The following is a 20,374-nucleotide window of genomic DNA, read 5'->3' on the forward strand; positions in this document are numbered from 1 at the left end:
TTGTGACATAACAGGCTAACAAAAATAGCCAATATTAGTTTACATAAGTTTGGCCGACGTATTGCATCTCTTAAACATTACACCTTAGCTTTTTTGCTACTTCATTTCCAGACTATACAGTTAAGAATGCGTTGATATATCTCGTATTTTACTCCTTCATACCTACCTTGTGTAACAGGTGTGGGTGACATGTTGCAGCTAGCTGTGCTACATAGTGTTACACTCGGTAGCATCAGGCCTCCTCGGTGGTCACGTGATTTGTGGCCTCAGTGAGGAGGTGCTTCCTGACGATGGTTGCTGAGCGTGCTGCACGCAGACGTTGTCCCGACAAACGCCGTTACATTTGTAGTTTTGAATTTAAAAAAGGTCCTAACAGCTATTAAACGCGTGTTTAGCTGCTGGCATCCAAAAAATCCCGTGGGATTTGTAAACGAATTAGATATGAATATTCTTTCAGGGTTACGAACTTGTACGTTATCTTATAAGAAGTGATTCCGGTTCAGTGGGAAGGTTTGAACGGTTCTCTGGAAAGTGACCATTGTTGTAATCAGGTCGAGGCTGTTATCATTTCCACTTGCGGACTCTTATAGTTTTTTACCGGTTTACAGCTGAACACAGGGCAAGCTTTTAAGAGTGTCATGAAAGAAATGTCAAGGTAAGTCATGCATATAGCACATTTTCCACTTATGAACATTTTTGTGCGCGGTTAAGATAGTCCTAAAGAATAGGCTAAAAGCTAACGTTAGCCAAACTGTCACAACAACCAAACAAGGCCTGCAGCCATCGTTTGTTGGCTAGCTCGTTTGTATGTTGTTGGGTAACCATAGTGCAAATGTGCCTGACAAAATGAACAAATTTCACTCGTGGTTTTTTGTTTTAAAAGTCAACTCTTAAATAGGTCTGACACGATCATTAATGAAACCAATTCTTCCGTGACAACCAGCTAACGTTTGCTAACTTTGCTAAATTAGCTAATTTGTTAGCGCGTCCAGCCTGTTTCTGGCATCTCAGCTAACATTCAATCGCCGCCAGCTGAGGTAGAAAAGTGGCACATTTCATACACATTAATGCAATTTTGGTAAATTCATTTTTCGGATTGGATTTGTACACAACTATGGAGTCAGTAACACGCTTTTTGCTTTACAGATGTAACTTAAGGACATTGCTCTCAACGTTTAGCTAAGTGTTTACACATGGGTTCGCGGTAATTGGAAAGGAGAAAAACAGAAACTACTTAACAGTGACATCTTCCACATTTGGCTGTTGCTGATAAAAGCCTTAGCAGTAACTTGGTAACGAATTGCCATTTCACATCATGTTCATTGTTTAGGTTTGGTAAATCATGACATGAAACAGTGACCACAGTAACGTTAAGCGGTATTGTATAGTAGCTGTCACTCCATGTATTGTGTCGTGTTCACATGTCATGTTCCCTCGCAGCACCATGCCTGGTGGGCAGCAGCCTCAGAAACACTATGGCATCACCTCTGCCATTAGCCTTGCACCTCCACGAGAAATAGACCACCAGTACACCAAGAAACTCTGTGATGCTATGAAACCTTTTGGGGTATTTGAAGACGAAGAGGAATTGAATCATAGGTGAGGAATATTTGACATGACACAAATAGTGGATATTTTGACTGCATACCTTTCATTGCAGCAGTCTCAACTACACTTAAGAGTTCATTAAAAAAACACCTGTAATATAATGCACCAGGACTTCTCTAGTAGTCTCAACAAAAATGAAAAGCAACTTGTAAATAGTATTTATTGTGAGTCTGTTGTGTCCTACTGCATTGTATTTACACCTGTTCATGTTATTGTGGTAACTAAATGTATTTTCCTTTCTCCCTTAATTTATATTTAAGACAACTGAACATATAATTATGTATAGTGTATTTATTGTATCATTTCAGTCTTGCTGTATGTATAGTCAAAGGGGTGGAGTATGGAAGAAGCACCTGCTAAAAGTTGTATCTCCTTTCAGACTTGCAGTTCTTGGGAAGTTGAATAACTTTGTTAAAGAATGGATTGCAGAGATCAGTGAATTAAAGGTATGTTCTGTTGTCTGCATTCTACATTTAAGCAATGATGTATGATGCATTGTGGAGTCATTAACGGGAAATATCAAATCTGAGACTCATCCAATTGAAAGTGGGAAAAGTCATACTGACTTAATTGTAATTGCTTCTCTTCTCCACAGAATCTACCACCATCAGCTATTAGCTGTGTTGGGGGCAAGATATTTACATTTGGTTCGTACCGCCTTGGGGTGCACACAAAAGGTATGGTTACTATTTATTTTGATATTATATTCATTCATTCAATGCAGTGACATCAATCAAATCCTTGTTTTATGCTGGGAAATTGTCTGGCAACATTAAACTTTAATAACAACACCATGTAGTGTATGACTGGCTATATTGGTCCTCAAAAGGAGCAAAGAGAGACAGAGGTACCTAGACATTACTGCCACACAGCACTCAACCCTGTCTAAGCAGACATGCGTCATTGCTTTTGAAAAGCTTAGTTCACCCTGACCACACTAAAGCATGAGGCTGGCATTGTCATATTCATCTGCTATTGAGTGTTTTTGAAAAGACCAGTTTTGGGGTTTGAAAGCTGGGCAAACATTGGCTTACTATAGGCTAAAGGCATTGATGTGCACACCTCCTTGCTATTAACAAGCACAAAAAATTGAGATGAAAAGGTAAAAATGATGCAAAACACATACAACAGTATTGCAGCGTTTTACTTTTTGTTGTGCAACAAAGTTGAGGTTTTTTATTTTCCTTTTTTTTTTTTGTCACACTTTACAGCATTCTCTATTAATCTGAATGAGTAAAGTTGTCTGATGCTTTGTTTATTGTAGCCAGTTGCACGTATGGATAACTCAGATGTGAGAAATACCTGTGTCCTATTAAAATGGCTGAACCTATTCCTATCACATTGTGAGAATGTGATCTGCAGGGGAAAGTAAACAAAAGAAAAGCATCTTAGGTTTCATTGCATGATATCTTCTGAGACAACAAGTGTCACCATGCATAGGCCATCATATTGAGTGCAGCCAATTTCAGCAATGTTTCACAGGTGCACCACATCTCTAAATTGCTGCTGTTTTTTGAAAACTGCATTTGAAAGTCTGTATTTTGTTCATGCTGCAAATAGAGAGTCTGTCCTCGTCCTTCCCAAACATCCTGTCACAACAGGACATCTCAGTTGAATTGACTTATTTTAGGGATGTACTGATCAAATAGTTTTTCTTCAAGACTACTTAAATACCGAGAATCTGCTCATACTGAATCTAATCTGACACTTTTCTTAGTGACACAGTCCACACTGAAGCTCCAAACTGAAAATGACCTAACATAGAACTTAACACTCAGTCCTCTCTGATTGCACAGTGGTGTTATAGAGTTTCTTCAGTCATAAATCATCCTTGCCTTAGTACAAACACCAGCTGTTGGCGGGCACACAAACCAGACAACAGACAAGTTTATTTTGAGCGTGTTAGCAAGTTACTCACAGAATTACCATTAATTACAGCTTATATGTCCAGCTGCTAGAAAAATTTGTCATTTTTACTGTTGAAGTGCTGGTCTTTAAAAAGCAGTTAAAACCATGTAAAAATGAGAAGCTGCTATGTAAATGTCTTACATAGAGCTATTCTTTTCAAAAAGGTAGAGAGAGAAAAGTAAACAGATTCATTAGCGTGGGAGTTTGATGAATCTGTATTTTTCCAATCGGTGTGTCAGAACTCAAAAGAGTACAGCCAGACCTGATACAACGTGTAAACACGTCTTTTTTCTGTCTGTTTTAGCTCACCATCCAGATTAGAACTGTGTTTTTCTCACCCCAAAACAGAACTTTTCCAAAACAGCTTGGTGTTTCAGTGTGTACAGGGTAAACTGAGCGTTCCCAGAATGTTAACCTCAGCCAGTGCAGGGAGGGTCAGGGGCTGTGTGGCAGTAACATCAAGACAACCTTTAAGCGCCTTTAACTTTCATGTTGATTGTTCATTTTAAATGCCATTATAGCCAAATACACAGAAGAGCTGTTGTCATAAACCTAGATTTACATCGATTCTGTCAGATGACATCACAATTGTAAATAATTATTGTATCACTGCAGCACAGCAGCTTGGGAATGACTGCTGGCTAGGGGTGGGTATCAGCATTGATATCCAGATTCAATTTGATTACAGTTCACAAAGCCCAGAATTGGTTTTTGATAATTTAGTTACATCAGATAAACACCAGTGTTGTCCAAAGTGCTTTGCAGAATTTATCCTGGGAACTTAAATTTCTCATACATTCAACAAGTGAGAAACTCTGTTGTTTCCTTGAATATGAAATTGTGTAAAGTGCACATTTCTTGGTTATAAAACTTTGGATCAAGGATTTTTTTTAATTTGTCAAATGCAAAAAAAACATGACATGACAACACATCTGTATTTTCTTTAGGCTTACATGCAAAACAGTTGAGCAAGAACAATAAAACTCATGCACCACTTACAGGGGCATCATTATGTGTATTTTTAAAAAATAAATGCAATTCCATACAACTAGACACGGGCTGTCTGTAGCAGGTACAGCACATCCACTTTAACCATCACTTCGAGCAGAGACATGGCAAAAACTGAAAGACTGCTCATTAATTCATTTGCACTGTTTCCAGCCTGATATCTTTAGAAAGCTGTTAGAAGCAAAGACAGACTAAAAAAAGTAAAATCCACACACTGTTCAGTTGGCGTCTGTTGTTTCACATCTTTTAGCCGGAGATAATAGCTCTTCAACAAACACAAACAGAGCTCAGATCACTGTACAGTGTCTTTTTTTCATTCTGTCCATCTCATAAGCATGATCTTTAGATTCGCTGTGAGAGTCTCACTCGCTAACTATCCTGGGTCACAACAGTACCATAAAGATTTGCAGCATTTCATAATTTCCAATTTATTGTAGAATAAAACATATCTTTGATGGGACTTGAAAAATACTGAAAACTAATACTTGGAGATAATACATTTTGAAGATATTGGGTATAATTCAAGCCTCACAGGATTTAGTTTTTGTGGAAGAGTTCAACATTAGTATGGACGGATGCATATGATGTCAGAAATCAAACAACAAATGCAAGAGTTACACTCACCTCTAGTCTCAGAAACTTTTTTTTAAATTCTTCTCGCCCCTTACAGAGTTCACAAAAGGTCATCAATGTCTAGCAAAAGCAGGGCATGTGTGTAGTTTTGTCTGTTAAAAATATCTAGTCCTTTTATATTTCATAGGCTGAGATTGTCCAAAGCAGGATGAATTGGATGGATCATTGGAGAAAAAACTATTCAAAAGATTCTGTGCTTCACTTTGCCCTACTTGAGCTCAGTGTCAAAGTTGTTTACTCACAGTGTTTTATTACACTCTCTTTAACCTTGAATGCAGAAACTTTGTTCAGCCTACTTATCAGATTGTTATTGAAGTCATCAACCATTTAACCTACTGAGCAACACAGATTACACTGATCAAAGTAACTGTTTGTTACAGGAGCTGATATTGATGCCTTATGTGTGGCTCCACGTCATGTAGAGAGAAGTGACTTTTTCCAGTCTTTCTTTGAGAAATTGAAACAGCATGAAGAGATCAAAGACTTGAGGGTAAGTCTGTTGCATTTCACAATATATAAGCAACAAACAAGCTTATCTGTAGGCTTCAGGGTTAAACAACATGACATTTATAGGGGAACCACGATGTTTAGATATTTCCCAATGAAGAAATCTCTTGTTTTATTCTTGAGCCTTGAAAAGTCACAGTCATGTCAAATCGAAGGGTTTTCAGTGTAGAAGATGCAAGAGTAGCAGACCTCTTTCATCACTGCTCCTTGGGGAGAACGCCTTTCTCTAGGAGAGCTGAGTTCACTGTACTGGGAATGCAGAACTGTATGTATCACTGGTATTGATTGCTGGATTACATCTGTATGGTTGAGGCTTAACTTTGCTTTTGCTGAGTAGGTAGAGATTTTAAAAAGCACAGAGTAATAATGTAGTACCTCTCAGGAAATGAGCAATACTCAGGAGCATTGCCTGTGGTGTTGTTAGGTCTGCTGGAAAGCATTATTAATTTCCTAAGATGTGTGTATATATTAACACTAATACACTTGATGAAAGAGTGTGTACATCTCTTAAGTTTTATTGTCGTGACTCTACATATTCTTGAAATAAAATAACTTAATTAGCTGATATTTGTTGAAATGTTCAGTAGTACTTTCAGTGGCATGGCTGAGGGCACTTTACTGGTGGATTAACGATAGTGAGAGTAACTATGCTTATTGACTGCTGTAAGAGGAGAATGTCCATGTATTTTTTCAGTTGAATTTTGAAACCCTGTACTCCAAAGTGACACTCATATTCTACATTATGTTGTTTCTTGAATTTGAACCCACGCTGTGCCCTCAAACTACAAATATACAAAGTACTATGCTGGAATCAAACTCCACCTTGGTTCACACCTCTTGTTCATTTGGAGCTAATTTAATTCCATGATAATGTCAGTCAGCCTTGTGACTTTGTACTGTCCCAGATTTGGTTTTGACATTGTCTCTGTCTTTTTTTTTCCTCAAGGCTGTTGAGGATGCTTTTGTACCTGTGATAAAATTCAAATTTGATGGAATAGAGGTAAGTTATTGAGATCCAAGTGATCTGTGTTGTCTTCTACATAAGTTCTCAGTTACTGGGTCTGACGAAGTACCACCAGGGATGTTGCCTAGTGGATAAATAAACAGACTACTCATTAATGACACAACTCTTGCTTTGCTGGATTTTATAGGCACTGTCTTTGTAGTTTGTGGTGTAGTTGGGACTGTGATTCTAGAGTTGACTTTACTTCAGCTGTTATTGTCTAATACAACAAAAAACCTTGAAGAAACTTCATGACACGAGTTGGTGGCCCAGCTTGTAGTTCAGGTCTATGAAAACCTTGCAGATATGAGATAATGTGACAGATGAGCATCAACATAACTGTTCCAGTATCTTCCTATGTTTGAAACCTGTGTGCATGTTTTAGTTGCCATTTTAAGTCTTGCACCATGGCTCAATGAAATTTGTAAACAAAGGAATTGAAATATTATCATTTAAAAGCTCATAGCTGTTGAAAATCGTAATAACAAATTATGTGGTTTTTATGACATTGAGACATTTTATAGTTGATGTGCACTTCCCATCATCCAACTGTGCTGTATTGCTTTGGACTTGTTCACCATTCCCACAAGAAAAGTGATTTTAAGCAGCCCTCGTCTACCTATTTATGACTTTCTAAAAAGTAAACTTTAAAATATTAGACACAACTATTTATTGTGTCCAGTATTTTAGTACTTAAACTTTTTTACTTGAGAAGTTTCACCTCAGTCCGCTGTGTATTTGTTCCAGAGAACCTCCAAGTTCAGAAATGTGTGCCCCCTGCAACTCTGAACAAGGTTAACGGGGGTAGACAATGGATTTTGTGTACTCTTTTTAATATCTACCTTCTGTCCTGCTTTTCTGTCTGTCTGAGCAGATTGACCTGCTTTTTGCCAGACTGGCCTTACAATCCATTCCAGACAACCTGGACCTGAGGGGAGACTCCATCCTGAGAAACTTGGACATTCGGTGTATCCGCAGCCTTAATGGTACACTTCATGGCTTCAATTGGATTGTGCAGAGGCAGTAGAGAAGTCAATATTGACTTCTTTTTTTTTTTTTTGATTGACTTGACTTGAGGCCTGATACTGTTGCTGGTACTGTTTTCCAAAGTGACATTTAATAATTACAACAATAGAATAAGCTTTTGGTATATCATATTTTGCAGGTATGACTGTAAATAACACAAGTTTTTGAAACGTAAACCTTTTTGTGAATTCACACACAGACTGTTAGTGTGATGCTGGTCTGACAGTGTTTGAGATTTATGATGTTTTGTCTTATTACAGGCTGTCGAGTGACTGATGAAATTTTGTACCTGGTGCCAAACAAAGAAAACTTCAGGTTGACACTGAGAGCCATCAAACTGTGGGCAAAACGTAAGTGGACTTTCAAACACACTTTTAGGTGTATTTTTTGTGTATCTGCTTTTATTGCATCTATGGGTCATATTCAATGTATCATGAGCATATACACTTTGGCCCATCAGCAGTATTGCCCATCAAAACAGAGAAATACACACAGTTGTCACAAGTTAAGAGACGATATATAAAACATTGACGTAACAGTAACAAGTTTGTGTAGAATTCAAGATATTTTTACCTCCTACATGTGTCTCTGAGTTTTTTACGAAATTTTGGTAATGTGTCCTGTGACTGCAGGTCGTGGGATCTACTCCAACATGCTGGGGTTTCTGGGTGGAGTGTCATGGGCCATGCTGGTGGCCAGGACCTGTCAGCTCTACCCAAACGCTGTAGCTGCCACACTCGTCCACAAGTTCTTCTTGGTTTTCTCTAAATGGTGAGTATCTGGCTCTGCAACTAGAATGTTGTTTTTATCCTGTTCCACTTGATGGCAGTATTTCACAGCGCTGTACAAATGCCAGTTATTGTATTTCGGTATTCAAAACATTTATTGACTAAATTTGTCTTTCTATTCTACAGGGAGTGGCCAAATCCTGTGTTACTGAAACAGCCTGAGGACAGTAATCTGAATTTACCCGTGTGGGATCCTAGAGTGAGTATGACACCAGCGTTGTATTTCCATTTCTTTATCATGTTGTTATGCCCCTGTTTATTATGTGTATTGCTGTGCAGACACAGGAAACACTATCTGGACAGGAGTTAATCTACTGAGTTGTGAAGAGATTGTTTGGTATTTTACAGTCAGCTCAACAGATATAGAACAGGTACATTTATTGTCTCTTATTTCATGTCTCCTCGCTCCTCTGTCTGTATGTGACCACGACATTGATCGGGTCGCCCATCATGAGTTCCAATGCTCTTAACTCTGCTCGGAGGAGGCTTCCCAGAGCAGCTTGGAGCAAGGAAGAATCCCTACGTGGACATCCTTTATCAGACAGACGCATCCCTTCAGTAAAAATGCATTAGCAATTGAATAACATGACAGATCTGACATTTGTGTAGAAATCACACCAGTAAAATTTTGCGTTGTAATGTGCTTGTAGTCCAGGAATAGGACAGGCTATCCATTTGAATGTTTTTTTTTTTCCTCAAAGCCAAGCTTTCGAAATAATGATTTTGACTTAAACTTTGTTTTTACTCGTTTTTCATAATAATATCATAAATTTAACGTCTCCCAAACTAATTTGTCTATTGCATTAACTGACAACATTCTAGCCGTTGAAATTTCTGTCATGTTTGTTGTGTCCTATCAGCAATAAACACATTTTAATCGTCTATTGTTGTTGTTTCCGTTCCGACACAGTAGGGCCAACTATCACTGTGCATTGGGCAGAAAGTAGATATCATTTTATAATTTCCAGAACGTTTAGGCTACTTAATTATTTCTGTTTACTGTGAGAAATTATCATCATAAAATAGACAATAAAAGCATTTTCAAACAAATGATGTAAAAATTCACTTGTGGTTTGACAGATCTGTCTGTACACATGCGTTGATACCTGTCAACCACTTGATATTACACGTTATAGTTCAAGTTATGTTAAATAGTTAAAATTAATGGCACAAACACTGGAGATTGTGCACTTAGTGTTTGGGTACTTCACATTATTTAATTACAAACTATAAGGGAGCATCCTAAAGATCAGTCACAATCCACAAACAGGTGATCAAGCTGGGCAGCCTTCATCAGTAATTTCAGATGATTTTGAGAGGGAAGCACGTCTTTGATTCCTCCTCCCTTGCATCACTTTTGGGAAAAAATGCAAATGAGGGAAACAAAGTGAATTGAGATGTGTGTGTGTGTGTGTGTGTGTGTGTGTGTGTGTGTGTGTGGGGGATGTGTGCACTTGGTGTCATGGTGCCTTTCAGTGTGTGGGTGTGAAGTTGCTCTACTCATTTAGTTTTTTGTGTGGAGTGTGCTTGCTTTGGGGTCAGTGAAGGCTGATTCCTCCTGTGAAACCAATCTTGGTCCCCTGTGCTGTGTTTTTAGGTGAACCCGTCTGACAGATACCACTTGATGCCCATCATCACACCTGCCTATCCCCAGCAGAACTCCACCTACAACGTCTCCACATCAACACGCACAATCATGAGCGAAGAGTTCAAATATGGTAATACAGAATACACAAGTGAACCAACACTGCAAAGAAAATGAGTTCTGTTAACCTGGTTCTTAAAGTTCTGAAAAACATTGTCTAGGTTTGCTGAAGGCAGTGATAACAGTACATTTTTGTTCCTCTTAGTAATATACGTGTCACTTTAAGTATGGAATTGTTACATCTTTGTCTTTGTGTGTCTGTCATGGACAGGGCTCAGCGTCACAGATGAGATTCTTCAGGGAAAAGCAGAATGGTCCAAACTCTTTGAGCCGCCCAGCTTTTTCCAAAAGTACAAGTAGGTATCGAATTTGCTGGATAAAGGAATGATGGCTGGAACATTTTATTGACCAAAGCAAGACAAATAAAACGTGTAGAGCTGCATGATTCTCTTGTATTTACTTATTTTAAAAATTATATAAGGATATGTGGAAACAAGCTGCTTGTGTAAACTTACAGTTTTGGTAGACCCCACAGACTGTATTACTGGAACTGAAACTAAAACTGGATGATGCCAGTGCATTTCTTTTGACCAACATATTGTTTTTACCTTTTGAAGATTGGGCAGATGTGACTCGTCCTAACTGTGGTCAGTAGATTTGGGTCGATTCATTTTGTTTCTGGAATTTCCTCCCACACAGTTCAAGTACAGAAACTGAGTTTTCTGCCAGGTTCTCCTCCTACTACACTGTGCCGCTGTGTAGCACAAGAAACCAACCTTTTATTGAAAAAGCTGCAGAATCCCCCCATTTGATGATTAATATTCACTACAATCAAAAATGACAAATCATACAGCCCAGTAAAGATGTAAAGGGGCTGGTCACTCTGTTAAATGGCCTTGAAGCTGTTTTTCCTCATAAATACACATGGGTAGGAAACATTAAATGTTTTGTTTGTTTGTTTTTTGTGCTTCAGGCATTATATAGTTTTGACTGCCAGTGCGTCCACAGAAGAAAACCACTTGGAATGGTGAGTGCCACAGAACTGGATTTCTTTCACCCTTCACGTGATTTAAATTGCATTGGGACTTTTAACTGATGCAACAGGCGCAGCTGTGCACCATTCCAGAGTGAATTTATTTAATTGTATTAACATTAATGTGTAACAGATCCTGCTCACAATGTAACACAGAAACAAATACAACTGAATAAATAAGTCCTGGAGCCATGAAACTGTACAGAAATGCTGTGAAGTTAACTTGTATTATTGGCACTCCTGTGACTACATCCTGATGTTCTCCTTCAGGATCGGTCTGGTGGAGTCAAAGATCCGCGTTCTTGTGGGAAACCTGGAGAGGAACGAGTACATCACCCTGGCTCATGTCAACCCCCAGTCCTTCCCCGGGTCCAAAGAGAACCGGAACGAGTGAGTCTAGTTTTATCTGTTTGTACAAACAGCTGACTGAGGAAGTTCTGGATTAATGAGGTCAAATTCTGCTAATCATTAATCAAACATTTATTCTAAGATCAGTCTACACATTTTCATTATGATGATGATTATGATGATTATTATTGTTATTGTTGTTGTTGTTGTTGTTATTATTATTATTATTATTATTATTATTATTATTACTATTAGTAGTAGTAGTAGTATGCTTTTTTTTTTTTTTGTTTTGTTTGTTTTTTGTGCTTCAGGCATTATATAGTTTTGACTGCCAGTGCGTCCACAGAAGAAAACCACTTGGAATGGTGAGTGCCACAGAACTGGATTTCTTTCACCCTTCACGTGATTTAAATTGCATTGGGACTTTTAACTGATGCAACAGGCGCAGCTGTGCACCATTCCAGAGTGAATTTATTTAATTGTATTAACATTAATGTGTAACAGATCCTGCTCACAATGTAACACAGAAACAAATACAACTGAATAAATAAGTCCTGGAGCCATGAAACTGTACAGAAATGCTGTGAAGTTAACTTGTATTATTGGCACTCCTGTGACTACATCCTGATGTTCTCCTTCAGGATCGGTCTGGTGGAGTCAAAGATCCGCGTTCTTGTGGGAAACCTGGAGAGGAACGAGTACATCACCCTGGCTCATGTCAACCCCCAGTCCTTCCCCGGGTCCAAAGAGAACCGGAACGAGTGAGTCTAGTTTTATCTGTTTGTACAAACAGCTGACTGAGGAAGTTCTGGATTAATGAGGTCAAATTCTGCTAATCATTAATCAAACATTTATTCTAAGATCAGTCTACACATTTTCATTATGATGATGATTATGATGATTATTATTGTTATTGTTGTTGTTGTTGTTGTTGTTATTATTATTATTATTATTATTACTATTAGTAGTAGTAGTAGTAGTAGTATGCTTTTTTTTTTGTTTTGTTTTGTTTGTTTCATTTGAGTAACTCGTCAATGTGTTTACTGCTTGTGCAAGTCGGTGAGTCCTGAAATCCATTGTTTGCTAAGGTCAAGTTAGTTATTAGGCAGCACATTGGATTGGTTCACTGCAGTTTTGACAGTAAAATAAGTGTATTCATTTTCTCATCCTTACTTGCTTGAACATCACAAACACGTTAATTACTTTTGAAAATTGTGCAGTGAGCATAAATCAAACATGAGTTAATGATCATTTTCATTTTGAATCTTGTCTGTTTCTGCAACAGGAACGACTTTGTGTCCATGTGGTTCATTGGGATTATCTTCAAGAAAGTGGAGAATGCAGAGAGTGTGAACATTGACCTGACATATGACATCCAGTCCTTCACAGACACTGGTAAGTCCTGTCATATCCCTTAGCATTTTCCATGGCCAGTAGTGGAACGACCTAGTCAAACATACAATAAGACCAAATAGGCTACAGCGTATACCAGCATGTGCTGTGCACTGCAAGTGTATAAATGGCTACAAAAGCCTAATTAGTGGGGTAAATATCCATTTAAAATAAATTTTGATGAATGAGTGTGTTCAGGGACAATTTCTGCCTTTGTGTTTTCCTGACAACCACAAGATGAATCATAATTATTCCACACTTTTATCCAATCACATGCATTATAATATTTTTTGCTTGTAGTAATTGAGAAAATAAGCATTCTAAGACGTTTGTACTTTTATTAAAAGTGACACGGAGATGATTTTTTTTTTCCCCAGCATTTTTTGATATTTAAATTGAAATGTACTCTTAACTTCCAAATGTAATCTGAGTGGCAATTTAACATGCAATAATCTTTAACAGAATTTTCTGTAGGAAAATGGTACTTAGAGGAAACCTGCAGTAGCAGGAACTTTGCATTGGCTCTACATAAAATAGCCTCAACACATCAGGTTTAGTTACTGGACTTATAGCAGAATTCACTTTGTGTTGAAGACAGGACAGAAAAGACAGTGGCAGGTGTCAGAGTGTAGAAAAATACTAATTCAGAAAGATGAAGTGTTTGAGTTCTAAGGAGTCAAAATAGAAGAAATGTCCAGCACCCACTCGGACTGTGCTATAAAGTATAGCTATATAGCCTGATATGTAAACATTCAGACCAGTGGTCAGTGAACCTTAACATGCCATGTCTCTGCAGTGTACAGACAAGCCAACAACATCAACATGCTGAAGGATGGGATGAAGATTGAAGCAACACATGTAAAGAAGAAACAGCTCCATCAGTATCTTCCTCCTGAACTGGTGCAGAAAAAGAAGAGGGTACGATATCTTCCTGTGCATGATGGGACAAATCCTCTATCATTTTCAGATGCATTATGAATATTGTCTTTGTCAGTTGCCACACAGTTTATTTTCCCCCTCTTGTCTTTTCTGCAGAGCATAGCAGAGTTGAACCGTAGCTCTAATGGCGGAAGCTCTAAGCGGATCTCTCTGGACAGCAGTCATCTGGACAGCTCCAGAGACACAGACTCGGGGACTCCCTTCAGCTCCCCAGCCAACAAACCCTCCAAGCCTGCATCGGACACAGATGATGGGTATGATATACTTGTCATTCGTGTTCTTCTTCACTGCTGTTATTCTGCAGCTCTAGTTTTAACTGGTGCAATTTCATATTTTGCATTTGTATGTTTCTAACTCTTACCTGCTACTTTGTTTCTGTTCTAGTTCCTGTTTTCTTTCTCATGTTTGATGAGTCATCACAATGACTGGGCTCAAATCTACAATAACCATGTTGAGTAAATGTGTTCGTTCTTCTCTGTATTTTTCAGTGCCAGCCCTCCCAAGCAGCTTTTCGTGGAAGGCTCCCCATCACCCAATGCAGCACCAGCTGCTAAAGACCAAGGCATGTCTATCCCTGTCATTGGCTCAAGTGAGTTTTCCAGTGACTAATGCATGGATGTTATGTTCAGTATGGAAAAGTCATGTGTGTGTGACCTTTGTTGGTGCTTGTTGCCAAAGAAGCATGTTCCCTTACATCTGGAGAACATAATTTGTAGGCCGGGGCATCTCCATAGCACCACAACGCTCCTGGGATTTGGATATTGCTCTTGGCCGTATTGTGATTTCAATTATATTTTGATATGCTGTAATAAATATCAACCAAAATCTTTAAATCTAGAGAACCGTCTCAGTGAACAAAGGGCATGTTGATACTGGAAATGTTGAAAGTGTGTGAGAGAGATTTGGATATATCCTGATCTACTTTCGTCACATCTGTACTTTCTCACTCTGAAGAGCCTCCAGTTAAAGTTAAGCCTCCTTCCCCACCAGCCAGCAGCTCTGTCACCCCAGTGCCGAGCGGCAGTGTTAAGCCCAATGCCACCAGCAGCCCCAGAGAGGAGCCCAACGGCCTGGAGGACTCTGTCAATGGAGCTCCCGCCAAGAGACCACACTCACCTACACAAGAGGACCTGGCCAAGAGGCTCAAAGATGCAGAGGTAAGGAGGTTATTCCCAGTTAAGGGCAGGAGTTACAGAATGGATGAGTTTTGAATACATAGATTTAAACTTAAGGGCATATTTAATGAGATTTACTGTAACTGTCATGCAGAGTAAAAGTTGTGTTTTTGCTGCAGGTGGTGTCCAACGATGACTCTATATTTAAAGAGCCATATCCACCATCCTCTGACTCCTTACCGCCTGGAGAAGGACCTAATATTGTAGGTGTTGTCTACTCCATCTGCTTTCATAAACAGTTTTTATAAAACCAGACAAAAAAAATTTATTTACATTTTCAATTTTTGTCTCTTCACCATTAGACCCCTATTTCTGGATCAAAGGCTAAGCCCATTCCAACCATTGATACCTCAAGAACACAGGTAAGGTTTTCTTTGTGAACCATGAGCTCTATTTAATACCTGAGTGGTTTGACTTTAATCAACGTTAGACTATGTGATGGACTTTTGTTGAAGCAGCTACTAAATCATGTGCATGTGTATTGATTCATGTCGTTTTGTCCCTACCTCAGAGACTTCCCAGCATGGAGCTGCCAGACGCCTCCTCGCCTCTCCCAGCCAGCAACAGTTGTCGTGTTGTGAAGAATTCAATTAAACTGGCCCTCAATCGCCACAAGTGAGCTTCAGTTATTATTCCAGCAGCAATAGATGATGATATTTAATCGTCTTTCTAAAATGTTTACTTTGTTTAATTAAATTGTACATTCCGATGTCATGCAGCATCACACCTCCCAAGCCCCCAGTATTTGAGGGGACCCTCACCACTGACACTCCTCCTGCCAGCGAAGAGAAGGGCATGTCCATTCCTGTCATTGGCTCAAGTGAGTATCAGTATTTTCACCATCAGCTCTTGAAGTCATCAAGGTGCTCAGTACTGTTGTTAATTTTATCAAGTAAAACTAGTGAAAAATATTCCTTGACAAAAACAAGAACAAGAAATATTTGTTGACAGCCTTTTTTTCAAGGTGAAAATAAGACTAAAACTAAATAAAACATAACCATTGATAACAAGTCATGGTTATTTGCTTTTCTGGGGTTGACATCACTTTTGTGGTCCAACCAAAAATTGGAATAGAAACACTAAAACTAAATCCAAATCAGGAGTCAAGATGAACAAAGTTTTTGTCCTCTCTGTTTCTCTCTGTAGAACATGTGGCATCCAAACACGTGGCGCCTCCTGTCGGCAGCTCCATCCCCACATTAGTGAGCAGAGGAGCTGACCCACTGAACGGAGCAGCCTCCAAGAGACCCCACTCCCCCTCTCTGGAAGAGCAGGCCAAGAGGCTGAAAGAAACAGAGAAGGCCAGAATCCACATAGCTTGAACACACGACTGATAGACTGGATTCATCCACACAGAGGTGGGAGCTTTACATTTAAGTCAAACACCGAGACGATGACTTCACACGGGGACAGGGAGTGTGTTCGGTCTCGAGTGAAGCAGCGGGACGGACGCCTCAACTCAAATCTTCAGAGATTCCAGATTTGCCAGTGGATAGGTGATTTGGTCAATGTTGTCTGCGCCCTCTGGCACACTCACAACCAGAGGGCATTTAACACAACTTTATGGAGATATCTGACATGCGAACTAAAGCAACAGTTTTTTTACTCATCTTGTCCCTCAGTGTTTGAAAATGCACACAGCAATGACGGAAAATGAGCTGTTCTTCTTTTTGTTTTCCCTTTTTTCTTTTCCAGTTAACATGTTTTAAAACAGCCCAAAACGTTTATCGACGCTTGCTACACACACTTCTGGTGTATGCTGATTTTCTTTTTTTTTCTTTTTTTCTTTTTTCTTTTTTTTCTCTTTTTTCCCAAACAGAAACCTGTACAGTAAATGTTGATGTACATAACTTTTTTGTCTTAAAAAAAGAAGCAAAAGATCACTGTTAAAGTCTTTTGACCATTCTATTGTAGTTTTATCTAAAAAGAAAAAAAATGTTTAAAAAATTGTAATTTCTTGTTTTTCTCTACTGCTTGTCCAACAAATGTGTCTCCAGCCCTGGATATCTTTTGTAAACATTGTATAGGTTTGGATACTTGCAGGGAGGATTTATTGAGGGTTTGCTTATGACGGAAATCACAACCACAACTCTTTGGGCCACCATGACTACCCAAAGAGGACTCCAGGGTAGTATCGGACCTGCAGTGTGTAGGTGATCGTAGACGCCCGGTGACATCAGTGCTTCTCAGGTGCCAGTAAGAGCAAGAAAATCAACCTCACAACAACAGGAAACGTCAAGCATTTTCTGGAAGTGATGAAATGGGTCTGAAGCTTTTCAGTCATTGTTTAGCTCTTTTGAAGGATTAGTTCAAAAACATTGGAAGAACCATATCAAGATGCTACGCTAATCCTTCTGTTCAGTAGCTTCAGTGTCTCTGTGTCACGCCAACCGTTCGTCTTGGATTAAAAGAAAAGGTTGATGAGTTTTCTGCTTACTTTTCATAGTGTGTTTAAGCCCGATGTCGGATAAGTGTGGTTGACACAAAAAAGTGAGTGTGACAGGTCACAAGAAAGCTGTCGCAAGTAAGTGTTTAAACATTGGTTTTGTGTATGTACCTGTGATTGACAGATTGTCTGACACCTAAAAACTATCCTCTAATCCATCAGGAAAGCTAAATAACAGGATACTGTTTGACCCCCCCACCACCACCACCGCCGCCACCACTTCAACGTGGTCTGTTTGCTAGTGAGGCTCGATCCTGACGAAGCGAAGTCCTGGCTGTTTTCGTGTTCAGTGTCCATGAAAGAGTTAGTGGTGCTTTTGTGAAAAATGGTTCGAAGCTTTTTGACGAGTTGTGCTGGTTTGTGTGTGTATGCATGCGTATGTGGTTGACTGTGTGTGAGCGTGCATGCATAGATGGTTTATGTGCTGGAGAGAGACGGAATTCCCTTCGTTTTGGGTGTTTAACCCTCTGCGCCTCCTGTGGAGGTTCTTAAAAGGCATCTCCTAGGGCCACGGGTGGGGGGTCGGGAGACAACTTTTTCCTGCCTTTGGCCCCAGCCCTCCATCTTTATGATCTGAAGCTGGGTTTGTTTGTGTTGGTCTTCAGCACAGAGGTTCTATGTATACAACAAAGTGTAAAGTGATGCTAGAGAAGCGCCCTCTTCATCGGAGCAGGTAGAGAGTTGGGACACAGGCTCTTTTTCCAGCATCAGTTTCCCCAACTATATGTACAGAGAACATTTTTTTCAAAAGGCATATTCTTCATTATTGGGGGTTTTCTTATCACTTTATTTATATTTGCATATTTGTACCATGTGATCTTTTTTTTAATAGCATTCATAGCAGGTAGGTCTTTTTTGAATGAAATCTGCACCACTCTGTTTCAGACAACTCATGTTTTGCTGTTCAGAAACATTTAACAAAACAGGTCATTTAGATGTTTGTTTCTAAAATGTATTGAAAGGGTATTTTTGTATGTGTTTATCACTTCCTTTAAATGAATCTGTACACCAATTAAACCCCTAAAAACTATGGTGTCTTTTTTTTTTTTCTTTTTTTTTTTTTTTTGTTACATATATTTTTAAGTGCTGTAGTATTGGGAAGGGTTTTCATGACCTGTGTACCTTGTTTTCCTGGAAAAGTCTTGATGACTTGGTGTCAGTTTGCCCATTAGAAATGAAAAATGACATGACAACTGGAACTATTGTGAACATTTAATCAGTCTACTAAAGTGGTCTTAATAGTATTGTTTTATCAGGTGCTGTTTCAGGGATCAAGAATGAAATTAGATATATACTATATATTTATCCCTTGGGGAAATTCATGTGTCCATTAACTCACTGTTGATATTAATAATAAATAAACAATAATTAGAGAATACAATAAAAATTCAACCTTTAAACCAACAAGATCTTGATCCAAAAAATTAAATTTAGAGATCTACAATTCCATGACTACTGTACAAACTAAACTAAGAAAAGCATAGACTGACACTGAACTGAAAATTCCAGAGCAGCTAGTAAACAGTGGCAAGATTGTGGAAGTGTGACGGTGAGCCAGCATGTGCAAAACCAGGACCCTGAAACTGAAGCAGCTAAATGGAATTCAGCCATCATTTCCATTATTCATACCTGTGATTTTCCTACAGTGACATGTCGAAATATCTTCAATGAAATGAAAAAGTCCCATTAAGTAACTGAGTCATTAATAAAAACACAAGGACAGTGACACTAGACACTGAAGAGTCAACAGCAGCAAATCAGCATTGTTCAGAGCCACAGCGACAGGAAGCAGCAAAACATTGATGCAATAACATAATGAAAACTATCCCTAGTCACCATGCAGCATCTAGACATGCAGAGCAGTGTTAATGTGCACAGTAAGATATTAACAACTACTATATTAATTTTGATACGATGTTAATAGAAATAGGAATATATTAGGGCTATATGTATTGTTATATTATTAATATTATTATTTTAAATCTAATGTTGAGTGTTTGGAAATTGCTATTTGCCAATGAGTTATCTTCCACAAACCTGAGACACTTGACACATAGACAAATGTGTAGACAGTGCTCTGAGATTTCTTTTCTCTCCATCAGGTTCATTCAGTCATGTAAAGAAAAAGCTGAGTTTACTGTGTGTTGCATTGACTGGTGTGATTGATGGTCGTTGCTTCTCTCCTCCAGGTGGAGGCGCTGTAGCACCAACAAACACCACTGGTTTCTGAAGGTTTTCCATGGAAATAATAAGATAAAGAAACAATGATGGAGCTGTTGTAGCACATAGAGACATGATGTTTGACTGTTTGTGTTGTCTACGTGTATAAAAAGACTGGGTCCCGCTGTATCACTCAGGCTGAACTACAGCGTCTATTCACGGGCGCGATCCCACTACTGAGCGGCACGGGGGCTTTGACCTGCTCCGTCTCCGACCTGGACCGGTGCACCCCTCCTTAGACGACCTGGTGGTCCCGGGCTCCCCCAGGAGCACCATATCGATACCGAACTTAGCGCGGACACCCGATCGGCACAGTCCACTGCAGCTCAGAGCTCCTGAGCTCAAACGCTCCGCCAGCCTCAGCCTCCCAGTGACTTGGATTACAGGCGCGCGCCACCGCACCCGGCGATGGATGCTTCATTCATAGAGGTGTTGGGGTTTCACAATGGTGACGTCATCAGGTAGCAGGCTCCAGCGGCATCTAGCGACAGAAACAAACTGCAGCTGCAGCATTAAAGGCTGCTCAGTCTTTGAGCAGTGATAAAACCTTATTTTGATAAAGACAAATAGTTTATCATTCTTTTCCTGAGTGCTCCTCTTTTTAATTTCTCATAATTGATATAAAAGAGAAAATAAAAAGCACAGTTGAAATTACAAAGCATTGGTGAGAAAAACAAATCTCCAAACAAGTTGGT

The 20,374-nt window shown here is 39.2% G+C and overlaps 1 protein-coding gene across 1 annotated transcript; it reads left to right on the forward strand.

The window, feature by feature from the left end:
* Positions 1-318: 318 nt before the first annotated feature.
* Positions 319-18,489, forward strand: papolg (poly(A) polymerase gamma). Its single transcript, XM_056395782.1, has 24 exons — positions 319-655; positions 1,441-1,599; positions 1,988-2,054; positions 2,204-2,285; positions 5,538-5,647; positions 6,611-6,664; positions 7,542-7,653; positions 7,954-8,043; positions 8,326-8,464; positions 8,608-8,680; positions 10,079-10,199; positions 10,398-10,482; positions 11,100-11,153; positions 11,430-11,549; positions 12,793-12,902; positions 13,696-13,817; positions 13,935-14,092; positions 14,327-14,427; positions 14,793-14,995; positions 15,133-15,216; positions 15,316-15,375; positions 15,525-15,628; positions 15,733-15,833; positions 16,160-18,489. The coding sequence occupies exons 1-24, from the start codon at positions 639-641 to the stop codon at positions 16,333-16,335; spliced, it is 2,502 nt and encodes an 833-aa protein (XP_056251757.1). The 5' UTR covers positions 319-638; the 3' UTR covers positions 16,336-18,489.
* Positions 18,490-20,374: the final 1,885 nt, after the last annotated feature.

Source organism: Seriola aureovittata, chromosome 14, assembly GCF_021018895.1.
Source record: "Seriola aureovittata isolate HTS-2021-v1 ecotype China chromosome 14, ASM2101889v1, whole genome shotgun sequence".
NCBI lineage: Eukaryota > Metazoa > Chordata > Actinopteri > Carangiformes > Carangidae > Seriola > Seriola aureovittata.

Bases quoted from the DNA above. Each gene is read 5' to 3' on its own strand.
- papolg (XM_056395782.1), top strand. The intron at 8,044-8,325 runs GTAAGTGGACTT...CTGTGACTGCAG, and splicing joins CATCAAACTGTGGGCAAAAC to GTCGTGGGATCTACTCCAAC. The intron at 12,903-13,695 runs GTAAGTCCTGTC...ATGTCTCTGCAG, and splicing joins CCAGTCCTTCACAGACACTG to TGTACAGACAAGCCAACAAC.